We start from the raw sequence: 23,710 nt of genomic DNA, 5'->3' as shown, positions 1-23,710 counted from the left end.
GATCCCGATTGAGATTCTGGCGAAAGAAATACAACGACTTTACGATCGAACGTACCTCACCGGAGAATCTCCGGCCCGTCGGCGACAGTTCGCACGAGCTGAAACTGTCGCGGAATGGCAAGAGAAGTGGGACAAGTCAGAAAAAGGCCGTTGGACTCACAAAATCATATGGGACATCAGGAAATGGATCGAGCGACCTCACGGCGAAGTAGGTTTCGACCTAACTCAATTCTTGAGCGGACACGGAGGCTATCGAGCATATCTGTACCGATTTGGGCGTGATGATTCGCCATATTGCCCACAGTGTGCAAACATTCCAGAGGACGCAGAACACGTCTTTTTTCACTGCCCCAGATTCGAAACCCAAAGGGCTACATTAGAAGCTACAACCGGGGAGCACTTTACACCCGAAAATATCATGGAGCTTATGGTTAAAGCCAAGGGGATATGGACCGAAGTTGAAAAAGTTATTACAGCCATCGGAAAGAAGCTTAGGCAGGAGGAAGTCATCCGAAAGAATGAACGCGAGAGGAACACGAATGTTGACATGAGCGCAGAATAAATTCTGATCCAGCCCCGCGACGTAATACCAAATGGGAGTCCCGCGGGGAGAGTGGAAGGAGAAGGAGGTGGTTTTAGTGGGTAAGAGTCCCACATAACCGTGTGGCAGGAGCCTGCGGTAGCTTTTGAAGCTTTCTACCTTCCATCGGGAAAAAAAAAAAAAAAAAAAAAAAGACAGACAGACAGTAAACCGATTTTAATAAGGTTTTGTGTTTACACAAAACCTTAAAAAGGAAGAGCTGAGAGCTGGGTTTTTGTCACAATACGAAAGTAATGCGGTTTTGTAATATTAATTTTACTCTATCGATTAACGTAATTTTAATAGTTTCTAAGATATGTACATAGTCATTGACATTGATTACAAGCCCGACAAGGTTTTGATTTAACCATTAAATTTATCAAAGCAATTTGCCGCTGAATAAAGCTATTATTCAACATAAGATTTAAATTTTTTTATTTACAATGTCAAAGAAGTTATCATGGGCCATAATTTCTTAATATTTATAGGCAAATAAAAAAATCTTCATCAGATTTGCAGTCAAAAGAAACTGAACCCTTAAGCTAACATCAATAAGAAAACTATTATATATTGTAAAGATCACTTTTTACAAAAAAAATCCTAAAAAGGGACACCCATATCTTCATATTTCATCCCTTAAGTGGACTGTTAGTGTCTTCAGTCGCATTTCCATATAATTTATACGAAATATAAGGTAATACTTTCAAAAAGAAAGTGCCTTATACGCCTAGTTGCTTCACAGCTCCATATAGTACAATTGGGTATTCAGGAACTCTACTCTATTTCAGCTCCACGAGCTCAGGTGCTCTTCCTTCGAAAGAGGCGAGTATAGCTTCTAAACTTTTACCCTTGGTCTCCGGCACATAAAATAGAATAAAAGCAGCTCCAACAAAGCAACAAGCTGCAAATATGAACATGCAGCTGTGCAGTCCAAGGAACACCATCATGATTGGAACGTACTGCAAAAAGGAACATGTTAAAGCTGGACCAGATAAATTTTCATAACTGAAAGTGCCTTACCTTAATACTCAAGAAAGCAAATATCCAAAACGTAATCATACACAACGAAACGGCTACACCACGAATTTTCGGTGGCGCTATCTCCGCCAGGACGACAAAAGGCAAAGTCAATACCCCCAAGGATGCGACGAATATAACAAACGAGATGCTCACAATTGGGAGCCAGTTTACAGCTTCAACATTATATCCGAGTATTTTACAGTAGAGATACAGCCCCAAGCAAGCTTCCCCGACTCCTGTTCCCACGGCGGATAGTGATAGTAACAACTAGGGGTAACAATGGTGATGAGATATGAAGGTTAAAAAATGTCCCAAACATACCCTACGACCTGCTCGGTCTACAAGGACGGTAGAAACATATGCCCCTACTAGCAGGAGGATTCCCACAATAATAGTTGAAACGTTGGGACTTAGGGATGAGCCAGATTGTTCAAATAGAGTTGCTGTGTAGCTGATGATCGCGAAACATCCGCAGAATTGGTTAAGAGCCATCAGGGAAACACCAATTATTATAACACGCCTTGCCACTGGGTTACCTGTTGAAATATCGCTTTAGTAAAAATTGTTTTCTTGTTAAATTATTATTATAAAAAGATTGCTATTAGAGTTGACAATGGGCTCAATTTCTAAACCTAGTGAGACTAATTGAATCGAAAATGGATTTGAGAAAATATATGAGCGAAGTTGATATTATATAGGGTTGTATAAATCCAAGACGCAAAAGTTTACCCCTGCATAAGGATATTTTTCTCCTGCAAACATCATTGATTGGACTTCGTAATTCATATTCATTTTGTCCTGACATCTACTTAATGGCGGCTTGCATTAATTTTGAGGAGCAACTCACATTTTCCTCGTAGTGCACGGACCGCCTTCTTTTAAGCGAATACCCGATGCCCAAAAAAAGTTTTATACTTTTGGTCGGTTGCAATCGTAGGACAAAGACAATCTCATCAGACGCTGCGTGTGACCGGCTACGGATGCTGTTGACTCCGTATAATGAAAGCCTCTCGGTAAATTCAAGGCTAACAACACATTTAACTTTAAAAAAAACTTGACACAACGATCTCTACTCACAGTGCCGGAATCAGAAAATCAGAATTTAAAATATCAATTCTTCAGTAGATAAAAGACAAACGGAAGATAACAAAGAGATACGGAGGCATAAAGTCGATCATCTTCTCTATCCGGTGTTGACTCTTTCGTTAGGGGGTTCGGTCCGTTTGGATCGAGTTCGTCACTTACCTAGCAAATTCTGTTCAGCGCAGATTATTTGGCTTACCAACACTCGAAATCTTAAGGGAAAACGGCCCGAACGATACTGCTGTAAATTTCAGATCTATTGATCGCAGAGGACGCACCTTGTGATGCGCCACTCCTTATAGGTTGGCCTAGCAGGTCACCAAATCGCTCGTATGTCCGGCCGGGAAAAGGAGTATTTATTATAAACAACAACAGCCGGGGAAGGTCAGTTGAGCTGAATCTCACTTTGGTTATGTCAATTTCGGAAATCTCGGAATCCTTGAAACCTAGTGATTAAACTATATTTTACCCCTTTGCAAAGTCTTGTCGAACGACCTCAGCTCCGCTGGTTCGACCAGTACTTTTTATGTCTCTTAGCAAACTTCTTGGGAATGAAACTTGAAGTTAAGTGAATCAATCCCCAACCCCAAGTATGTAGAACCATGTGGATGGAATGTGTGTGCGCAGGGATCACTAAGTGCGTGAACCTTAAAATTCCGAGGTCGCTGACAGGCGACGCAACACAACCGGAGGCTGAATTAACCCCAGACAAGACTAAATTCCGAGCGACGACAACATCGCTTGGCACACTGTGGGGAGTGCCATTCTATCTGTTGGAGAGGCCAGAAAAAAATAATAGACAAACTCAAAACCTAAACAGGGAGCTCAAGATCAAGGAAAGAAACCTCATTGGTTACAAACGGCATTAGACCCAATAAACTTTTCGCTATGAATCGATTACCATAGTCTATAGACGCTTGGAGTCAGGGGCTAGAAAGACATTCACCTCTTCCGACTACTGCCAATAAAACCAGCAAGCGAACAACCAAAGCTGAAGGTAGCTCAAATGAATCCTTAAGCACTTTAGTACTGTAAAGACGGGGTTATAGTATTCATCAAGGAACTTTGGCTAGTGAGCTGGGGAACGTAATATATGGTAAGGTCAACAACGTATATTTATGAAATTCGAAATTCATATAATACCGCTAGATAATTCTTCCTCTATAGACTTAGTAACTTTGGCTGCAAAAACGGCGGAAGTGAGCAAGACTTTTTAGTGGCATATGCCTCCTTTGCGTGTGATTTACAAGATGCACCATCATCAACGGAGGTAGAGGATCACAGCATCCACACAAACGTCGACAGAGGATGCGAATACGGTCGATTATAAGGATCTTTACGATAAACTGGAAGCTCCAGTGGATTTCAACGGAAGCTTTGTCCTGCAAGCACTGCTGGCGTTTGAATCAATTTCACTTATCAGTGTCACAGAAGTGGAGAAAGTAATAAAATGAATGAAATCGGGAAAGGCAACAACATCGCAGCTGAGTTCTGCAAAGCGAAAGCTTGGGCTCAGCACTATGGCTCAGTAAGTTCTCCCGTCGGGTCATTACAGAAGATTGAACACCATCCGATTGGCATTAAACACGACCGTTTCCGCCAGATCCGATTGCTGTCTAATATTATACACATTTTTGAACTAATTCTTGGCAACTTGTATTCGTGACATCGTTCAAATAACAGTGAACTAAATCGATTTTTCCCAAAAGCCCGGATCTACTGACGCAGTACACGGTGAGACACTGTAAGAAACATCGCCCTCTCTACATTGCATTTTTATGTCTGGAAAAGGCGGTTCACCGTGTGCCATATGATGTCATCTGGTATGGTGTGTGGCATTACCTATTACCAGAAGAACTTGTGAGCTGGGTTAAACTGTTTTAGCACGATCCGAAAAGTAAAATTCGGAGAATGGCAGGTATAGCAGGACGCCTCCTGTCACCCCTCCATGTTATCCTTGCAATGGATGCTCACACGGGATATCTGACCTCCAATGCCCTATACATTACGTTTTGTACATGATGTTCTCTTATCGTCTCATAATGAAGCAGATCCCCGAGACTAAAATTGGAATGATTGGATAATGAAATACAATCTTTAACTGAATCTGGATAAAACAAAACAACGAGATTGCATCGATCATGGAAAAATTGCGAGAAAGGCGCCTTCGATGATACGGCCAAGAAGAAGAGGATTGCTAACAGCAACAGAAATTGTTATCAAGCATAATATGGAAATACGTTATAAGTTTATTAAGCCTTGGTCCCGGTGCCGAAGAGAAGGAAACGATATTTCCTTCCCTAGTACCTTGCGTTAGGTGAGGAGATGGTCTTACTAATATAACGATTTACATAACGACGAAATCTATTATATGAACGATACCACGATCGTCGATAGATAAAATCCGGCTCAACAGGTGGCGATGGATGAGGATGATCCAGCCCGTAAAGTCTATAAGAGCAATATCTATGGAAGAAAAAGAAGACCAGGCAGACTCTGCTTGAGATGGAGCAATGGCGTAAGTCAGGACATCAGACAGCTTTTAGGGATATCGAGTTGATGAACCTCGGCCCAAAACCGGGGTCTGCGGTTCCTGACTAAGGCAGGAGAAGTTGGGGGCAGAAGAGTAAGAGCATAAGCAAATATCGAGTAGTGCACACTTAGTCAAATAGTGACTGGGAAAAACGATGTAACTTACACATTCAATTCTAACAGGATTGTACAGAGTCACTGAAGTTACGAAAATGCAACAACAACAGTTAGAAATTTTTACTTTCTAGAGTTACCAAATCGTCGTTCAATGTTAATAATCATTGAATCACTAGCATTGTATTGTTGTTGCTGAATTTTGCGCTAAATGGTGGAGGATTAACATTGAACTTTTGGAAACAAAATCTAAATTCTAGGAAGAAGATGACAAAAACGTGAAGAAGGTCTCATATTCTTTAATATGAATGATATATCTGGGTCCGTCTGTCTGATATACCTAGGCCCCTAGCAAGAAAGAATCAGAAGCCACATAAAATTATTCTTAATATTTAAGAAAGCGGGCACACGAGGAAAAGTATTATCACAATCAATGTAACTGCTGCAGGCAACGTTGGCGTGACTTTAAACTGGACAATTGTCATAAGGGATCTGAATGCTGAAATACTGAAGTGAGTCCATCGGAGGAAAGAAGAATACACTAAAACAAGCATTAATGCAAATATATATACCCAAGCCCGGAACGGGGATTCGAATTCGCACGACTGACGTCCAATCATCTAAGTCACTGCATTGTCACTTACTTATATTTAAGAATATCGAATTGTTTTTGAACCCTAAGCTTTGTCCTCAGTTAGTTCATATACATATGTATGTATCAGTAGAAATTGTCATAATAGCAAATTCAGGTTTATCCAAAGGAATTTTGCGATTTTTCACATCAAATTAACTTTTTCCCAAATTGAATTAAGGATTTTCCAAATAAAATTAACAAAATAAATTTATAAGATCAAATTAAATTAAAATTAAATCTATGGATGAAAGGGTGCTACATTCCCACTTTTTACACATAGTTTTTTCTTTTAGACAAAAATTTATTCATGTAAATTTGAATTGAAAGGTGCTAATTTTATTTATAAAATCGTTAATTTGAATTAAAAAAGTGAATTTGATATGAAAAATTGTGAATTTGATTTGCAAAGGTGTGAATTTGGTGGTTGATTTGATTTGTAGAATTGTTAATTTCATTTGGAATATCGTTAACAAGAGATAAAAATGCTATATATAATTTTCCAGCTCTTCAGCAAAACCACTTTAAGAAATGAATCTTATTATACCCGATACGATTCACTTCCTTGACTTTCAGTTCATTTCGAAATTAATTCAATTTCGAGCATACCATACTCTGGGTAGAATTCATAATGCAAGCATTTGCTTCTGGATAGAATGGGTACACATTTTAAGATTTTAAGAATTAACTTAAGATGGGAAACTATTGTAGTTCGCACAAGGATCGTAAAACTTTAAATTAACCTAAAACTCTAAGTAAAGGATCATTTGGAAATAACTAAGTTGACAACATGTATTAAAAATAATGAAGACATACTCAAATCTTTCCAGTCTAATGGAGGCTCCTCGCCCTTGGTGTTCCCGTCTATGTAATCATTTCTTAGCTTCTCTATTTCGTCTTTAAAGAAATCTGGAGGCTGTGAAATCTTTCTCATATTCCTGAAATAGCGAAGGGAATGCTCAGCTTTCTGAAAAAACAAGAAAATCCTTTAAATTAAGTTAAGCTCTTTATGTCTCAAATACCAATTACCTGTTCCTTTTGTCTCTTCATTAGATAGATAGGAGACTCAGGTAGGAACAACAGCAAAACAAAGTAGAGTACGGTCACACCTATGAAAATGTAGGGACTTGTATTGTAACTCATATAGTTCCCGAGAACATAGGCCGTGAGTATTCCAATGTTGCAGGAAAAGGAGAAGAATGTACCAAGTGCGCCGCGAATTCTGAAAAAGTTGCATACCAATTGAATATATTATCTACCTTAAGATGAGATTGTTTTTGAACCCTAGCTTTGGCAGAATTGGCTTACCGGTCCTGAGCTATTTCGTGGACGTAGATGGGTACTAAGATGAAAATTGCTCCTGCACATATACCTCCCATTATACGTGAGATCATTAGATAGAAGAAACTGTTTCCTACTACAATGAACAGCCAACTCAACTAGAAAGAAAATCATCATTGAAAATAAATGGTATGAAGAATTTAACTTATTTATACATGTATATACATTTTTTGGCGAGCATGTTAGTATTGATTTTGTAACAAGGAGGAAAGTTGCAGCGCTAAGAGAAAAAGATTCTTCAAAGTCTTCAATTTCCCTACGTGCGAACAGCAGGTCCAAACATCTTATCTATAAGATACGGTCCCACTAAAAAGACTACCCAAAATCATTGAGATTTCAGAATTCGTCAATCTGAAATCTCAACGCCAAACTGAAAAAAAAATGCGGGCGCTATGAACTATTAAAATGTCTCCCTTAAAAAGATAATGGGGCGACTACTGGACATATCTATCCGGAATTCAGTTAAAAGCATAAATGCAAATTAATTGTTTTTGCGAACTTAATTTTAATCCAGCGTTCCTCAATCCAATAAAGTACCCACTCCTTCATACTGCTCACCAAGGGGTTGAAAAATATTCCACCCTGTTCGTTACAAACAATTCAAAACAGAGAAGGTTTGTGCACCAACATGGCAACATGACAAACTTGGCTACTCTGACAGCCAATATTACAAGCATGCTCAAAAAAGCGGGAGTGGACTATGGGCCATCTAGAAGGTACTGGATGCTCGGTAGATCCCCATATAAAATTGCCTTCCACCTTGATAACAACGTTAATATACCGTATCGGAATATACTCGTTATTTTCAAAGCATTTTGTCGGACAAAAGATACATTTTGGAAGTAACAGCATTGATGTTAAGGCCTAATTTATGTTATGCACAACCAGCACAACAGCTGGCCTTTCTAAGTAGAGGTCTGGCGATTAGCGAGAACTGTACTGAAAATATGAATATGAGTGCCGAAATTGATAGTGCATTAGCACAAACTTTCGAATCTATTTATTTTAGCCGCGCATATGTCCTTCTTACAAAAGACCTGAAACTTAGAAGCTAATATTCAAAAAATTAAATTCAAATTCAAATATTTGTAATTTCTTACCAATTGTGGAATAACAGCAAACAACAAGGATTTCTTTCTACCAAATCTGTCTGACATCCAACCAAAAAGGAATGTACCAAGAAGTCCTCCAACACATAATATAGAACCAACCCATGATACTTCAGCCGTTGAAAGAGGGCCTCCATCCAATGGCGAATCTTCAGATTGAAACAGTAGGAAGGCTGCTGACGACCATCCAACGAACGCTCCATAACAAATCGTTAAAAGATTAACTGCAACGAATAAATGAAATTGAACTTTAATCTAAAAGGGAAATAGTGTGAAGTAGGTATTAAAATGTAGTCTTTTTCATACAGCCCAGTTTCCTTAAACTCTGGTGGTACACGTTTTAACTTTAGCTTTATCACGATGTATTGTCAAATATCCGTCTTGTAGAGCTATAACTAGCAAAACTAAGAACTTAACGAAATGTTTAATATTTGACCTTTTAAGATCACGGATATAAGCGATAAACCAAAGACATCAAACATTTGAGAAGAGTACCAGATACCTCATGTAAGGCTGTGAAAGACCCTTTCTCATTGTTGGTGACCATCAACAAAGGCTAGTACACTACTTAACACTATTCGAAAATGCCTATTCAGTGAATTGTTACCGAAGTGGTCCTCCTTTATCAAGGTCAATTAAAACCTCGCTTTGGTAATAGACCTATAAAACCTTCCTAATCTTAACAAATGATTCAAGAAGAAGCCGCAATTTACTAACAGAAATGTCTAGAAAGAGGTCCAATCCGGGAAAGGAACACATAAGCGGTTCGGAGAAATGTCGTCCCTTTTTTCTTATTTCCCATACGATCTCACTCATCAGTTTAAGAGCACATGACGTCTTGGTAAATGACACGTGACGAACTGAAGTGTTTAAAATTAATCCCCCCCCCCGCCCCATTAAAGAGATTCCTTAAAACCTTTGCGCGAAACACGCACTAGGGAAAAAAAAATCTGCATTTCAAAAATGTGACTGACCTTACCCTTCTTGTTTTTCATCAGCCTTTGTCCCGTTCACAAGCGGGGTCGCTCGTCGTGATCGGTTGCCTGATCTGGATACAATCTCGAGGCTTTTAAATCCCCATCCGGCGTATCAAGCCACCGTTATCTCGGCCGGCCTTTTGGTCGTTTACCATCGACTTCAATGTTCAGACTTTACTAATTTCAGAAATATGTGTTTCTCTGTAAAATCAACAATAAAAAGGTGGACAGGTGAAACTTGTTGACAACTCCAGTGCATAATGTTTTCAAACCATTTTAGTCATGCATTCGCGATTCCTGTAACCCCATCCGATATTCCCACTTCCATCAGTTTCACTTGCTCCACTGTTATTTCCCTACACTAACTTCATTTCTACTCCTGTTTATCCCCTCTTCCTCGGCATCCTCTGTCTCTCTTATAAGTGCAGAGTGTCGTGAGTCTAGCACGATTCCTCTCATTACACTGCCTCGGTTGACTTCCTCATTGATAAACTTGACCCTAATATCAGATAGGCCCCGATCGACTTCCTTACCTCTTCTTAGTTAATTGTAGACAATACATAATTAATTATCAACAAAAGTTTCGAAGAATGCTGCTTTCCTCACCTTCAGAAAGAGGCTCTCGCTATCCCTATTTCAAAAATCAATGACCTTAATCTAGCTGTGCGCTATCTCGCTTTTCTCATTTTGTTTCAAAATCTTCGATCAATATGGCAACTACTGGTTGATCACCGTACTTGGGTCTCCTCATAGCGAAAAAAGGACATGGCTTTATGAAACGCCAATCTACTACTTCTAACCTTCTAGACTTCACGAACTTCACTGCTAAACATGTTCATGGCAGGGCGTTTCTGTTATCTTTACCGATTTCACTAAAGATTCCCCAAGCTCTCTTTGCTCAGCTTCCATTCCACCATTTATCACATTGCGTCCCCCACCTTTCCACCCGATCCTGCTGAGTTTTTTCCAGAGGTTGCTCATCCCATTCCTTCTCGCCTTCGTTTAGAGTACCGTAGGGCTCTATATTAAGTCCGCTACTAACCCTGGTAAGTCTCTCTCTTTTATGCTGGATTCGAGGTGGTATTATTATTCGAGCCCGGAACTTCGAGTCAATATTGACACCTCCATATATTTTAGCATTTATCAAGGCCAAGGGACGGGCGGTCTGCAATTAACACGTGGTCAATTTGGCCAAAATTGGTCGTGTCGGAAGAAACCCACTTTTGTTTATGCTATTTAAATAATTCAAACTCTCCTGTCATGCGAAATTTCTTAGAAGCTATGGGAGCAGACGTACGTAGCCTGAATACAGGTTCTGTCAATACTTGACTATTAAAATCTCCATGTATTATTTTAATATCATAGGCAAGCTTCGAGGATTCGTTCCACTGCATCGTAGGAGGCGTCAATCTCCGACTCTGCAGGGGTAGCGCAGAGTGCATAGTCGTTCTCTCATGTTTTAAAAGCTGATAACAGCAGACTTATCTTTTAGCTGACATAAAACCTACTCTGAGAACGTGATTTGTTTGATGACCATTATAATACATGGTATAGTCGTTATTCTTCAGGAAACTGTCCCCCTTCTAGAACATTTCTTCAATATTGAGAAGCGGTATCGTTTGATGAAAAATTAGCAAATCGTTTGTATTTTCCTTGCCGAGTCCCCTCGATCTGATGCAGTCCGAGGTTTCTTCCGCGGCTTCGTAGCAGGTAGTTATTCCGGGCATAATTGTCAGTCCCACACTAAACTCCAACCTGGAAAACCAAGTGGTACAGCTTATAACGTTTTCAGGTGAGGGATTCTCGACTTCATCTTTTTGAATCTGCTATTTGATTAATAAAGAACTGCGAACACCATGTGGAGGTTGAGGTAGGACTTGGTAGCATGGTTGTTGTTATCGGATTCATCGTGGCTATCAATCCAGGCTTTTTCTCTGGAACTTACACTACCAGTTGACCGCCTCCATTCTCATTATATCTTACCAAAATTTTAAGGCCATTTCCATTTAATTGCCGATATGTGCTAAGAGCTGTTACCACCGTATGTCATTATTGTAATATATCTGTTTGTGTTCTGCTTGGTTCGGACTCAGTCCAATTCTATTCAATGTCTAGACTGAGATATCCCAGTAAAAGGTGAATACAGCAATATTCCAAGATATGTAAATTATAAATAAATTATTTCGGGATGACCCTAGATAATACGCTTGCTTCAAAAATCACATTGACAATATGACGTTGAAATTGCCTATTATATCCACTAAAAAGCAGGAGAGCAAATTTCTTTAAAAAGCCAACCAAAAAAAGTTATTCGTGAGATGTTTGTGTATTTTCCTTCAACATAAATCGAAAAAGAAAACAATATAAACAATTCTTCTAATGCAAAACCCACGAAATTCAATGGTCGAAAAAGAATAAGATCATTGTATAAGATTATTAGGACGATTTACAAACGTTTTCGCACAAAAAGTTGTCGACCTTGGGTGCTACAGCGATGTAGATAACTACTCAGTGACTACTGATTATTCCACGCTCAATTAAAGATGACGGAAATTTTTGAAGAAAAAGAATTGATATTTTACATCATAAATACAATCTAAGATAACACTTCAAATTTTCGTAGTAGGGTAAGAAGTAAACAAGAAAATTATTAGTAGCTTTAGCACCGTCCCCTTTGAAAACTCATAGGTATGGGCGAACACAAAAATAAGTCGCTTATCGATATGAGAAGTGCGTGTTTACTAACTAAGAACCGGTTATTACAGAATTATTGAACAATATGTAGTGTACGATAAGTAGGACAACAAGTTTGATTTCATTCAATAAATTTTTCAAATTTTTCCAAAGCTGTTGGAATCTCCAACGAGCAGTCCTTCAGATAATATCAAATCGCTTGCTATTAAATACTATATATAATTCAAAATAACCCAGAAGAAGACGATGGACGGGTATTGGAATTTAATTTACCTACAATGACCCTTGCCATTAAAAAGCGGGAAAGGAATAAAGAAATCTAAACAAAATTAATTATTGAAATGAAAATCGCTCTGGAGCAATCTGTCAACGTCAAGAATCTATTTAAAAATGAGTTATTTCGCCATATCCGAAACGATTCTTGCTATTTGCACGTCCAATTCAACGTGTTTAATAAATTCAACATTCACTTCAGTGTGTGTGATCCATTATAAATTAAATACAGACTCAAAGCTCTCTTAGTCAACAAAAGCAAGTATCCCAAAGAACGACAGCTACATAAATAATTTTCCTTATCAATTTTTACTAATATTCATCACTTTACGATTAGTTTAGTTCTTGGGAAGTTAAACAAATAGTATCAAAATGTTCTGCCAACTAGAAGAAAGTAGCATATAAAATATCTCTTTTTTAACAGAGATACCTGAGTGCTATTACGCTCCTATTAAGCTAAGCTACAGAATTTCTCCGTCATTCACTCAGACTGTACGAATTTCGCCTGGAAAATCCAGCCACTTATCTGCATCCTATTGCTTTCACACGACATTAGTGTCATGCTATTACTATACAATGCAATCAATTGGATGCACAGTTTCGATTTTGCAAGCGAAACTATTTTGCATGTATTGCTACCAATAACTCGTAACTGCAACCGGTTTTCGATAAGATTGACGATCGGCATTTATAGGTAATTTAGAAAATTCGGTTTGATACAGTCGATAAATTTTTTGATAGTGTCCATGCAGATAACGACTCACTCAAAAGCTAGGGAAAAATATTATGATCAAGTTCAAAGTTCCTTACATCCCAAAATTATATTATTTTGTGTGATAATTTGCAATAATCTATTTTTCCCAACTTCTAATCATTATACATAGATTAATAAAATTATCGTGCTGATCAACTAGATAATCAATGTGGGACTGACCTATCATAAGCAAACAGTTGTGTTTTGATTTTTGTTAAGCGGGAAATGGGCAGGAGACTGGCTCGTTTACATAAAATCTCTGTTGCCCAAACAAAGCAGGATGCGAACAAGTCGAAAACCGGAAGCTCAGCTCTTCAAGTATGAAAGGTTTTGTTGATTCTTTAAGTAAAAATATTTGATTACACATTGTCTCCAACTATGTATATCTTGTAGTATAAATACCTTGAATATACCCGATATTCAATTCGACGTGGTACTGACATTTCTTCTTTTAGCAAGTAGTTATTTGACGCGGATGGAATAACTTTGACCTACTATAACTTTGTTAATAATAGTACGATTTCCACCAAACTTTGCTGTTTCATATCAAAACCTATCCCACCGCAAAATTTTACGGATCTAGGGAGTTCACAGTAAATTTTCAAAATATAAAAATATACTATTATATGATATTATTAACTTTATTAGAATAGATATAGTAACGAAGACTATTTTGAGGCCTAGATACCACCATATTTTTTCAGATTTTTCGGTTGGGTAGTTTCTGAGAAGGGGTCCTTAAAATACTCACTCCTCCTTCTTACCACCAATGTCAAAACTAATATCTGATTCGAAAGTACGAATTGAGGCTTTTCATTTGATACCCCACATGACTATATTCGGTGGAAAAAAAATGTTGCACTCTCCTTTTAAGTATATGGGGAACCGCCCTTAAGTTCCACGTGCAGCAATGTTATTCATCCCATGCGGATCACAGGTCCGACCCACATTCACACAGTCATGTCTAAGAAAATTGCGTATGACAGACGGACAGACAGACAGTGCATCGATTTTAATAAGCTTTTTCTTTTCAACAAAGCCTTAAGAAGAATAAAATACCAATTTAATTCCAGCTTGTGATTATTAGTCAAATTCAACTTGAGATTATTAAAGCTGATGTGCGATTCTGGGGTGTGTAAGCTCTAAGAAACTCCAAGTAATATTTCCGGCAAGAAAAGCTGGTTATTATAATAGTTTTGATAAGTTATTTGTAGATGAAAATTGGGTGTGAAGAATAATGGTGCGGGTTCTGTATCCATTTGTTAGGTGCATCACTATTTTTCAAAGTCCCTTATAAGGCCACACTTTTTGTGCCCAGAAATCCGACGCAGAGAGACGTTCACCGGATTCGCGGAAGAGTGTCCTTTTAAGGTGAAGGAGATTTGAAATGTAGCGGGAAATTGTAAGTCATATTAGAGGTAGCAGTTTTCAATAAATACTACATTTACATTCCAATTTTTTTAGATTTCTCAATGATCGTATTGTTACCGGCTTTAAAAAGCATCTTGACTTTTCTACACTTGAAGGCCCAGATGATTGGATTGTTGCGCAAACTATTATTATTAATATAATTATAGTGCTTAGTGGAAACCCAACCGCGCAAATTGAAGAAAAAATGAATATTTTAGATGGATGGATGGATGTGTCGGAATCGAATTCATTGCCACTTATTTTTATGCTCAACTAAAGCTGAAGGCTTCGAATATCGAAAACAGACTATAACTGAGTACGTTGCTCGACGATAGCAGCGAAGGTCCTCAGATTGTTCATTTTCCAACAACTCAAGGGATAATTCCAACGATATATAAACTAGACATTCCGGACCGAAACGAAGTAAGATGGTGGAACTCAAAGAGTACTTATCTTCCCCTATGGGTAACGTGTTAACCGGTATCGGGTTGTTTCTGATCACTCTCGCAAAGCGCGCTCTCGATCTGGGAGCCAGTTTTTCGCCAGACTTTTGACTGCAGGGACATGTAATGGGGAAATACGGTCTAGGCGGCTGAAACGATAATTGGGGCGCATTGTTCGAGCGCAGAGCGTGCTATAAGATCATTTGTGCTATAACAACACAAACAATCAGATACTTCGTGACCTGCAGTAGATTTAAGAGTTGCCTCATGGAGGTGGGTACGAAGAGAGGAAATGGCATCGACCTCCAAAAGGATCACCATTTGATGGTCACTTATGTTAACTTGCGTGTTGCATCGTCCACTTCCTGCAAGGTTGGAGAGTTTCTACCCTGCGAAATTATACGTCGACCACATGTATGATCTAGTAGTCGCTCCATAGTAGGAAAGCTATCTTGCTGATCGGACGGCAAATACACTCAGTAACGTGTCTGAGAATATCGATGAGTGTTGGACCGCCAACCGTCTTCCACGTCCGGAACGGGCACCATAAGATCTAGCTGACAGCGCAATCGTAGAAACGGATCGATCAATGAAAAAGTTTGGAGGCTCTATTGACTGCTGCGAGTGGTGGCGGCGATGACGGGCCCGAAGTCCGATAACGAGCAAAGTTTCAGAAAGTTTACGGACAATTTCGCTGAGCATAATAATTTCAGAAGTGTACACCGCATCACGAAAGAATTTGCATACGATCGCAAACGGTCGAGTCCTCATCCACAATGAAGAGCAGCAGGTGGAACGAACACTACACCACAGTTCTTAACCGTACCACATCCAGTGAGATCTCTCTTTCTCTGGATGAAATGTCCGGTCACAAATAAGCGGAGAAATTGATAGTTATTGTCAGAGCGACATATGATGGCCCAAAATGTCACGTGCTGGACAGAGTTAAAATCTCGGAAGAATTAATGGTCCAAAGCAGAATCCGCCAAGGTTGCATCTTGCAGTCGATATTATTTCTCCTTGTAATCGATAACATTTTTCATACTGTCCTGTCCGAAAAACGTAGAGAAATTTATTGGACGATGACGCCTTTTCATAAACACCTCGACTAAGCTAATGACATCTGTTTGATTTCACCGTGGACCTTGGCCAAATAGCTTTGGATTTGGAAAGAGATGGAGATAGATTTTCGCTGTAAATAAACACCAACAAAACCTGACTTCTCAGCTTGACCCTCCCTATCCCCTTTTGGGAAGCGTAGTTTTGCCGATGTTGCCGGCCCATTAACAGCGCTAAATCCGATTTCGCTGCCTTGTCTAAAATCTGTAAATGCAATTATCTCAACAACAAGATCAAATTGAGACTGTCTTGTGTTAGCGTTCTTTCTGTGTTTCGACAGATCATACAATAAGTAAGCGCGACAATTCGATTGCTGGCTATTCTATGCAGCGGAATTCACTTTCCAAAGATGGCCAATGAGTGGGCACCTCAAGAACACTCGGTGCAGAATCAGTTTACAACCACGCCGTCCGGAATGGCACACATAAATCCCTCCATGCAGATATTTCCAAACTGCAAGATATACATATTTACATATTAAAAATAGATATTGTGCAAATCCTAAACAAACAAACATTGCCTATACAGCAAAATGACGCATACATATACAAATATGTATTCGATACTCATTATAATTGACTACCGACTTGCATACATATTAACTAACACACATATCTATCTTAATTAGATATGTTTGTTAGTCTCAAGTAATTGATACTGCCATACAAATGATTAAAAGAAGCCAAAAAGGACAACCAAGATGTTGTTGAGCTTGCACGATCAGTATTTCATCAGTCTGCCATAAGTCAACCCATCAAAAATGGACTGACGAAATATTCATGGGCTGAAGTGTTCAGTATAAACAAGACAACAAAAAACCATTTTTGTTGCATGTATTTAAAGATCCGAACCACTCGAGAAGTCATGTTTCGATTAACACCACAATGACAGCTCCACTACTATCAACTTATAATCAATCCAGACAGTCTGATAGATTTTATTTAGTAATTTAAATTTTAATCAATCCATCAGTCATTGTCACACACTTGCCCTGTCTGAATGACAGACTGAGGCAAGGCTGATGAAATACTGATCGTCTAAGGGAAAAATAATGGTACTAAAAAATGTGGCGAAAAGGTACAAAATGGTACTTTCAAGCAAAAAGAACAGAATTTCACCTCTCCTACTATTGTATTATATTAAATGCCATGCCCTTGTATATAGTATAATCTGTCTACCAATATTGTTGGTACATTGTTTCAGAAGAAAGGTTGACGAGGACACATAGAAACCCGTATGAATCGATACAATTGAAATACCAAAACATTTATTCCCACGTAATACAGATAGTACAAGGAAGGCAAAGAAAATGAGCATAAGAAAAATATTAGCACAACGAGAAAAAAATATCAAATTCGAATTCCAATATTAATGTTATGTACGAAATTACAATAATGAGGCAACCGTGTAACGAATTAAAAAAGTATTGAATCACATCGGGGGAAATTTCGTTTGTAGCTTTCTAGAATACCTTTCTGAAATCATATTTAGGAGAGATGTGCCATGTATTGACCTAGAGCTCGAGCAAATGCTACAGATCAAGTTAAAGTTTACCAATTGGGGAGACATATAGAGTGGCGTGGAACATTATACAATATCCAAGAACGTGTACTTGGGGTTGTTGTCTTACTGGGAGACAAACAGTTGTTCTACCCCTAAGGTGGAGTTTTGTAGTAAATTAAAAGACATCACATTAGAGTATACTACTTTTTCATGTTCTAGTCAATAAATACCAATCTTATCACTCTGCTCGTTTTGAAGCCTTAACTGATTCCCGCCGTCGTGCTTGAGGGTTTCATGTATATCGTAAATTTTATGCTATTGGCTTACTTACAAGACCCTGAACACCAAGAGTCAACGATTTTGATAGGACGTTCTTTCACAAAAGCGGACTGTTTTCTCTGTTATTTTCGGAGTTTAACGGGTTTCTTCTGACCAGGTGACTATAAAACTTTACTACCCATTATACTTGACATATGTTCTGAAATGACCACAGGCAGCGAAATGTTATCAGTTCAACCGTCAGGTCATTTTGTCATTTAGTAGAGCAGTTTTGGTTTCAGCTACTGAAGTACTGAAGTATTGAAATGTATAATGCCTATTTTTAAAAAAAAATACTAAAAACCGAGAAAGAGCACTGACGAATTTCAGAAGGTACTAAATTTAGTATAAAAAGTCAAAGTGCTTATACGAGTACGAGTTCACTTTAATTTGATAATGATGGTTTTTGGCGCTGACGTGGCCACTATACATTTCATTTTGCCTCCCTTAATGTGCAGCCCAAGATCTTGGGCCGCCTGCTCGATGTATATGAAGATGGTTTTTTAGTCAAGTGTTTGCATCCCCTTTTGAAATACGGGAATTCCAGTGTGCGCCTACACTGTTAATCAAAGGTCGCGAAAAAGCAGTTGAAACGTCAACAGTAAGCTACAACGACAGCTCTAATGCAAGCTATATAAAGAATGGAAAAACAACAAGAAGTATCTAGAAGACGATAAGGAAAATGGGAAAGACGTCAAACCGAAAAACGAGCAAAATTTATGAAAGAGATCAAAAGAGGGAAAGTGGAAGCACCACAAGACGAAAAATAGGCAAAATTTATGGAAGGAATTTATGGATGGAAAGACGGGAAGATGAAGATATTAGACACCAGTTAGAAGACTTTAAGACCTAATTGGAATTAACTGAAACTAATCATAGAAGGGAAGCTGAAAATGAGGTTGGAGTACCTGCAGAAATGGGACACGATTCGAACACCAGGTAGATTGCGATGATTCTTGATGTTTGGGACGAACAAGTTTAGGCGATAGGCATTGTGACGAAAATCACTTTGGGAAAATTATGTGTAGCGTCAATGTAAATCGTAGTGATGACAATTAGCCAGGGCACCAAAATTATATAACAGTAAGGCCAATATTTGGGATAATTGTTAACAGATAACTCTAATGCCAGTAAGTTGATTTTGTCAAAGGCTCAAAGTGGGGTATAAAATTATTGGAGGTGGAGTCAGTCAAGTTTCAAGTAGACATAAATGCATCCAATTGTACCAGTTGAAGGAATTGTTCTGTAATTAATTGTTCAGTAAGGTTGTATAATTTAGTATAAAATAAACGTTTATATTAAAATTATAGAATGGGTTTTTGTCTAGTGCAATCCAATGATAGGAGTCTACGTGAAGCAAGTACGTCACAATATCTACGTACATATGTATATCATCAAGTTTGGCAAAATATGACGGGATATTTTGCATTAGCGTCCAGCTAATGATTTGTTTCAGAATTTACATGGGCATCATTCCTACGATGATGAGTATAGATGGTATAGCCCATCTTTGGTATAGTACAGTTCGTCTGCAGGCTGCATTTAATTGGCGGCGTTACATGTGCTATTATGTGCTTTTCTTTAATTCGGTTCTGTGTAGTACAGGATGGAACTTCAATGTCTGGCTACATATATATAAATAGCTTAAACATACACCGTGCACCTTCTGCTTTCGACATTATTCTAACAAAGATTTTATAGATTCCTGAGAGCCCATTTATAGGAAACGATGCGGTTTCCAAATCTATTCAAAGCTTTGTTGCTCCTATGACACTATATGGAAGTGGCTTTTAAACGATCTTTAAAATACTGATTGTTTTGTATGAGTGCGACTGAATATCTGAAAATATTCCTTAACGTAACCGATGCTGTGTCGTACAAGTAATTCACTACTATGGTCTTATGTCGAACTTGTCTAACTTGACAATCCAACTCCTTTTACGAAGCTATTTCATGATATATTTCAGCTATGGTCCTATTTGGACTTGCATGTTCGTATTTTAATGGGAGGACCATATTCTGCCTTCTCCTTTCGAAATACCATACTAGCAATTCGGAATGGTTGTCTTTTATCACTCAACCAAAGTTTAAATTTACTAAGGCCTTTCTTTGAAATCATTTGTCAAAAATTCTAGATGTCATGTTGGTGCGAAATATTTCGCTGAAGAGATATGTAACATCAGCGAGCAGTTTTTCTTTCTATGACAGGAAGAAGTTCACCACGTCTGGCACGACTTCATGTCGTGCGCAACAACGCTTCATACATATGCCCAATTTCCTCGTCATCGAGGATGAATAACTAACGTCTTTAATTGAACTATCAGAGAGCTTGTGACCACCGCGTGATCTGGTAGGTGGCATATGTAGAATCCATCCTTAATCGCGGCTATCCTCAGCTCAAAGACAATCCCGACAACGCACATAACAATATGATTCACGAAAATTATCAAGATGCCACCGTCCAAGCAAATCACGCTCGCAGCGACCGTCCTTATCAATACTAACCTCGGATTTATCAATTGATATTGTATTACTGTGCACTTGCCAATTGTTTTATGTGTGACGCAATTAAAATTTTTCAGATATTGCATTTGTTAAAAAGTTGTGTCATCTCCTAAATGCGTGACCGCAGGAACAATGGAAGAGAATTTCCAATTGTCCTAATTTATGAAAGCCTTACATTCCAAACTACCAGCATGTACTCCGGAGAAGCTACAGAGTTTTCCTCTATATGACGTTCCCAACCTATCGTTTATTGAGCTGATAACAGGCCTTTACTCGATAAATTTTGGGGATTACGAGGCTTTGATGCGTAGATTATTATGGACGCGAGCTGAATCAGGCACGTTTTCCTCTGGAGAAGGCCAAATTGATAGAGAACTCAGCATAGGATGATTTTTGATAGTGTTTTGGATGTTCAGAATCCACAGCAGTGTGAAGCAAATCGAGAATTTAGCTCTACAAATATGAAGAGTTTTGTGGGTTTTTATTTTAGAAATTTTAATAGATGAGGACAAGCTCTAGAATGTTTGTCTAGTAATTTGCAGCTGATAATAGTCCCGTAAGGTATCGTGGCCATTAGTAAATCAAACTGCCCCCATAATAATATAACATTTAACAGCGTCTTTGGGAGCGGGGAAATCGAACGAAAGCACAAATTTGACTCTAGGTGAAGTACTATCACCGGAAAATTTTGTCCGGAGAATGGTAGCTTGCCAGGAAGACTGAGATGCGATCAATTCCATGATCGCAATGATCCAGGAGAAACTGCGAAAAGCAGAGGAAGTGAGGAAAGCGCGGTTACGAACCCCGCCGGAAGACGGAAGGAGACCTAGCTAAAGTAAGCTAACTCCGCCCAGTGATATAATACCTAAATGTGGTTCCACGAGGTAGGATGGAGTTGGGGGTGGTTTTAGTGGGTAAAAATCCCACACTCTAGCGTGCCCAGGCCAGAGTTTTTTGAAGATTTCCACCTCCTCAAAAAAAAAAAGACAGACAGACAGACAGCCATTGAACTGATTTTAATAAGGTTTTGTGTTGCAAACAAAACCTTAAAAAAGCTATCTTTATTTGCAAAATTAGACAGACAAGATGTTTGAAAACATGCGAAGTATTCCCAAATACTTATTAACTTTGTTTGAAAATTTTGTTTGGAAACATAGGAATAGAATAGATTCCGTGGTCTAGATTTTATAAAGGAGCAACAACGATATTTTTTGGTGGTATCTTTTAAGATTGAATCCTGTGTCACTTTAAGCGGAGGCTGAAATTGCGCTCATTTTGAAATTTGTCCACTCCAGACTACTTTAAAGCCCATACGTCTCTTTAACAATATCCAAGGTAGAACTTGCTTTGGAAAACACACACCGCCCATTTGGAGGGAAAAATTGATTAAGCCACTTTTAACATGGATGGTGAGCTCTCTTAAACTTAATGCTTATGTCAACGCCAAGTTATCCCTCACCTTCACGCCATCAGGTTTAGCACTTTCCGAATAGAACGTGTGTCAATTTTGTATTAAATACAATGAAAAATAAACCTCATTCTATTTGTGTAAGTTCAATTAAAACGTTGCTTAACACGTCGAGAGCGCCATATGTATCAATTTGGCATTGAAACTTGCGACGTGAAATATGGCGCAATTTTCCCAAAAACGCTAGAACAACTTAAACGGAAGCGGGAAAAAATCTATAATTTAAGAAATCTAAATCTCAAATAACACTATAAATTGGAAATTTTCCTCTCGCCGGTGGTTACAAACAGTACGCCGCATTTTAGCTTAGCGCTCATCGTTAATATTTGTTATTTAATTAGAAGATTCCCAGACAGAAATTTGAATGGGAATGTTTACCAAAGACCACGTGGATTATGCAATATTAATGTCAAAAACCTTGGAAGCTAGCTAACAACACTAGAACTCTAACTTTACTTCCAAATTTACGCGTGTTTTATACACTCACCACAAAGCGTTGCATATTGTTGATATTTCGATCCGCTCTTTGGCATTTTTTCGCCCGATTTTTAACACCCACTAATATTTGAAAAATCAAAGTTACTGTGTTTCATATAAACTCTAAGGGAGCAATCAACTTGAAAAATTCACCACTTCACACTTCCTCCTAATATTCGGATCGAATTACCAGACAAAACTCACTAGTCTTGGCCATGAATTTGACCCATATATACCCTCCCCCGTGTTATGGTAAAGCTTCAGATTTGGAATTCACTGCATTTTATCTATTCAAAATTAATTAAATATTTGAGATCACACCGAAAAAGCCTGCTGTGTGTAATGTTCCACATCAACGCAGATATGCGTTAGAAACAATCTCGGATACATACTCGAATAACCAGAGATTACGACACAATGCATTATGTCCGATTTTTTATTCTTATCTGAATGAATTTTAAATTGGTTATCTATCAGTTCTGATATTCGTCGATTAGGTACGTAAGAGCGTGGACTCTATTTGAAAAAAATCTGGAAGGGTAACACCAGACTAGATACTTGAAAAAGCATCTTTTGCGTCATAAATTTATAGGTTAGCGATGTAAGAAAAAGTTATGATCCGGCACTATAATTCGTAAATGAGGAAAAACTACAACTACAGGTTCCTTGTTTTGATTGTAATTCTCGGAAAGTTGTTGTGATGTTATCACATGATCCAGACCTTCTGGAATGTCACCACCCCCAGGATAACTTGGAAAATAGTCCAATCTGAAGCAGAGCAGACACTATTTATGGTTGCAACAAGGTAATATGATTTGAAACTACTCCTTAAAGTTAGGACTGAGTTTATATATCCGGCGAGCCTTCAAAAGCTCGTCTACCTACATTACCAGCGAGTATGCGACAACAGCTCCCGCTCGAAAATCACCTTGTCCTGCGCCCTGTATCTACGACTGCAGCAACTCCCTTAGTGAAAGGAATGGCAACCTGACTACCGGCTGGCTTGTCGGTGACACTGTTGCCTAATTCTTTCAGAAAATGAAACTGCAAAGGTAAGGCGACTGCAGACTTGCCTATCAGAACCTTCTCTTCCGCCTCTACCCAAAAAAACGGAAGAAAGAGAAGCTGTGGACGCAACTGGTCTAATACCGGTATGTGGAAACAGATCCATGCAGCCCCGACGCCGTAAACCTGAGAAGGCTCCCAGCCAACGATCACGGAAGGCACTGCGGAAGAACGCCAAATTTCTTGTGAATGAAGAAATGGGCGTTACTACACCACCAAGTGTGGCAATCAGACTCATAAAAGCAATCTTTCGGCGGAAGGTGAGGTCAAGCTTGCAACCCTGGTGAGATCCAC

At 38.6% G+C, this 23,710-nt stretch overlaps 1 protein-coding gene across 1 annotated transcript; it reads right to left on the bottom strand.

The window, feature by feature from the left end:
- Positions 1–998: 998 nt before the first annotated feature.
- LOC119655675 (facilitated trehalose transporter Tret1-like) lies at positions 999–22,759 on the bottom strand. The gene is made up of 8 exons (XM_038061665.1): positions 22,362–22,759; positions 8,402–8,634; positions 7,269–7,399; positions 6,990–7,182; positions 6,777–6,927; positions 1,922–2,136; positions 1,601–1,867; positions 999–1,539 (listed from the first exon to the last, which is right to left on the bottom strand). Exons 1-8 carry the CDS (start codon positions 22,405–22,407, stop codon positions 1,360–1,362), a joined length of 1,416 nt encoding a protein of 471 aa, XP_037917593.1. The 5' UTR covers positions 22,408–22,759; the 3' UTR covers positions 999–1,359.
- Positions 22,760–23,710: the final 951 nt, after the last annotated feature.

The sequence above is a fragment of the Hermetia illucens genome, chromosome 4 (assembly GCF_905115235.1).
Source record: "Hermetia illucens chromosome 4, iHerIll2.2.curated.20191125, whole genome shotgun sequence".
NCBI classification, from domain to species: Eukaryota; Metazoa; Arthropoda; class Insecta; order Diptera; family Stratiomyidae; genus Hermetia; species Hermetia illucens.
The sequence above is the reverse complement of the archived record's forward strand: the minus strand, read 5'-3'. Positions and strand labels throughout refer to the sequence as shown.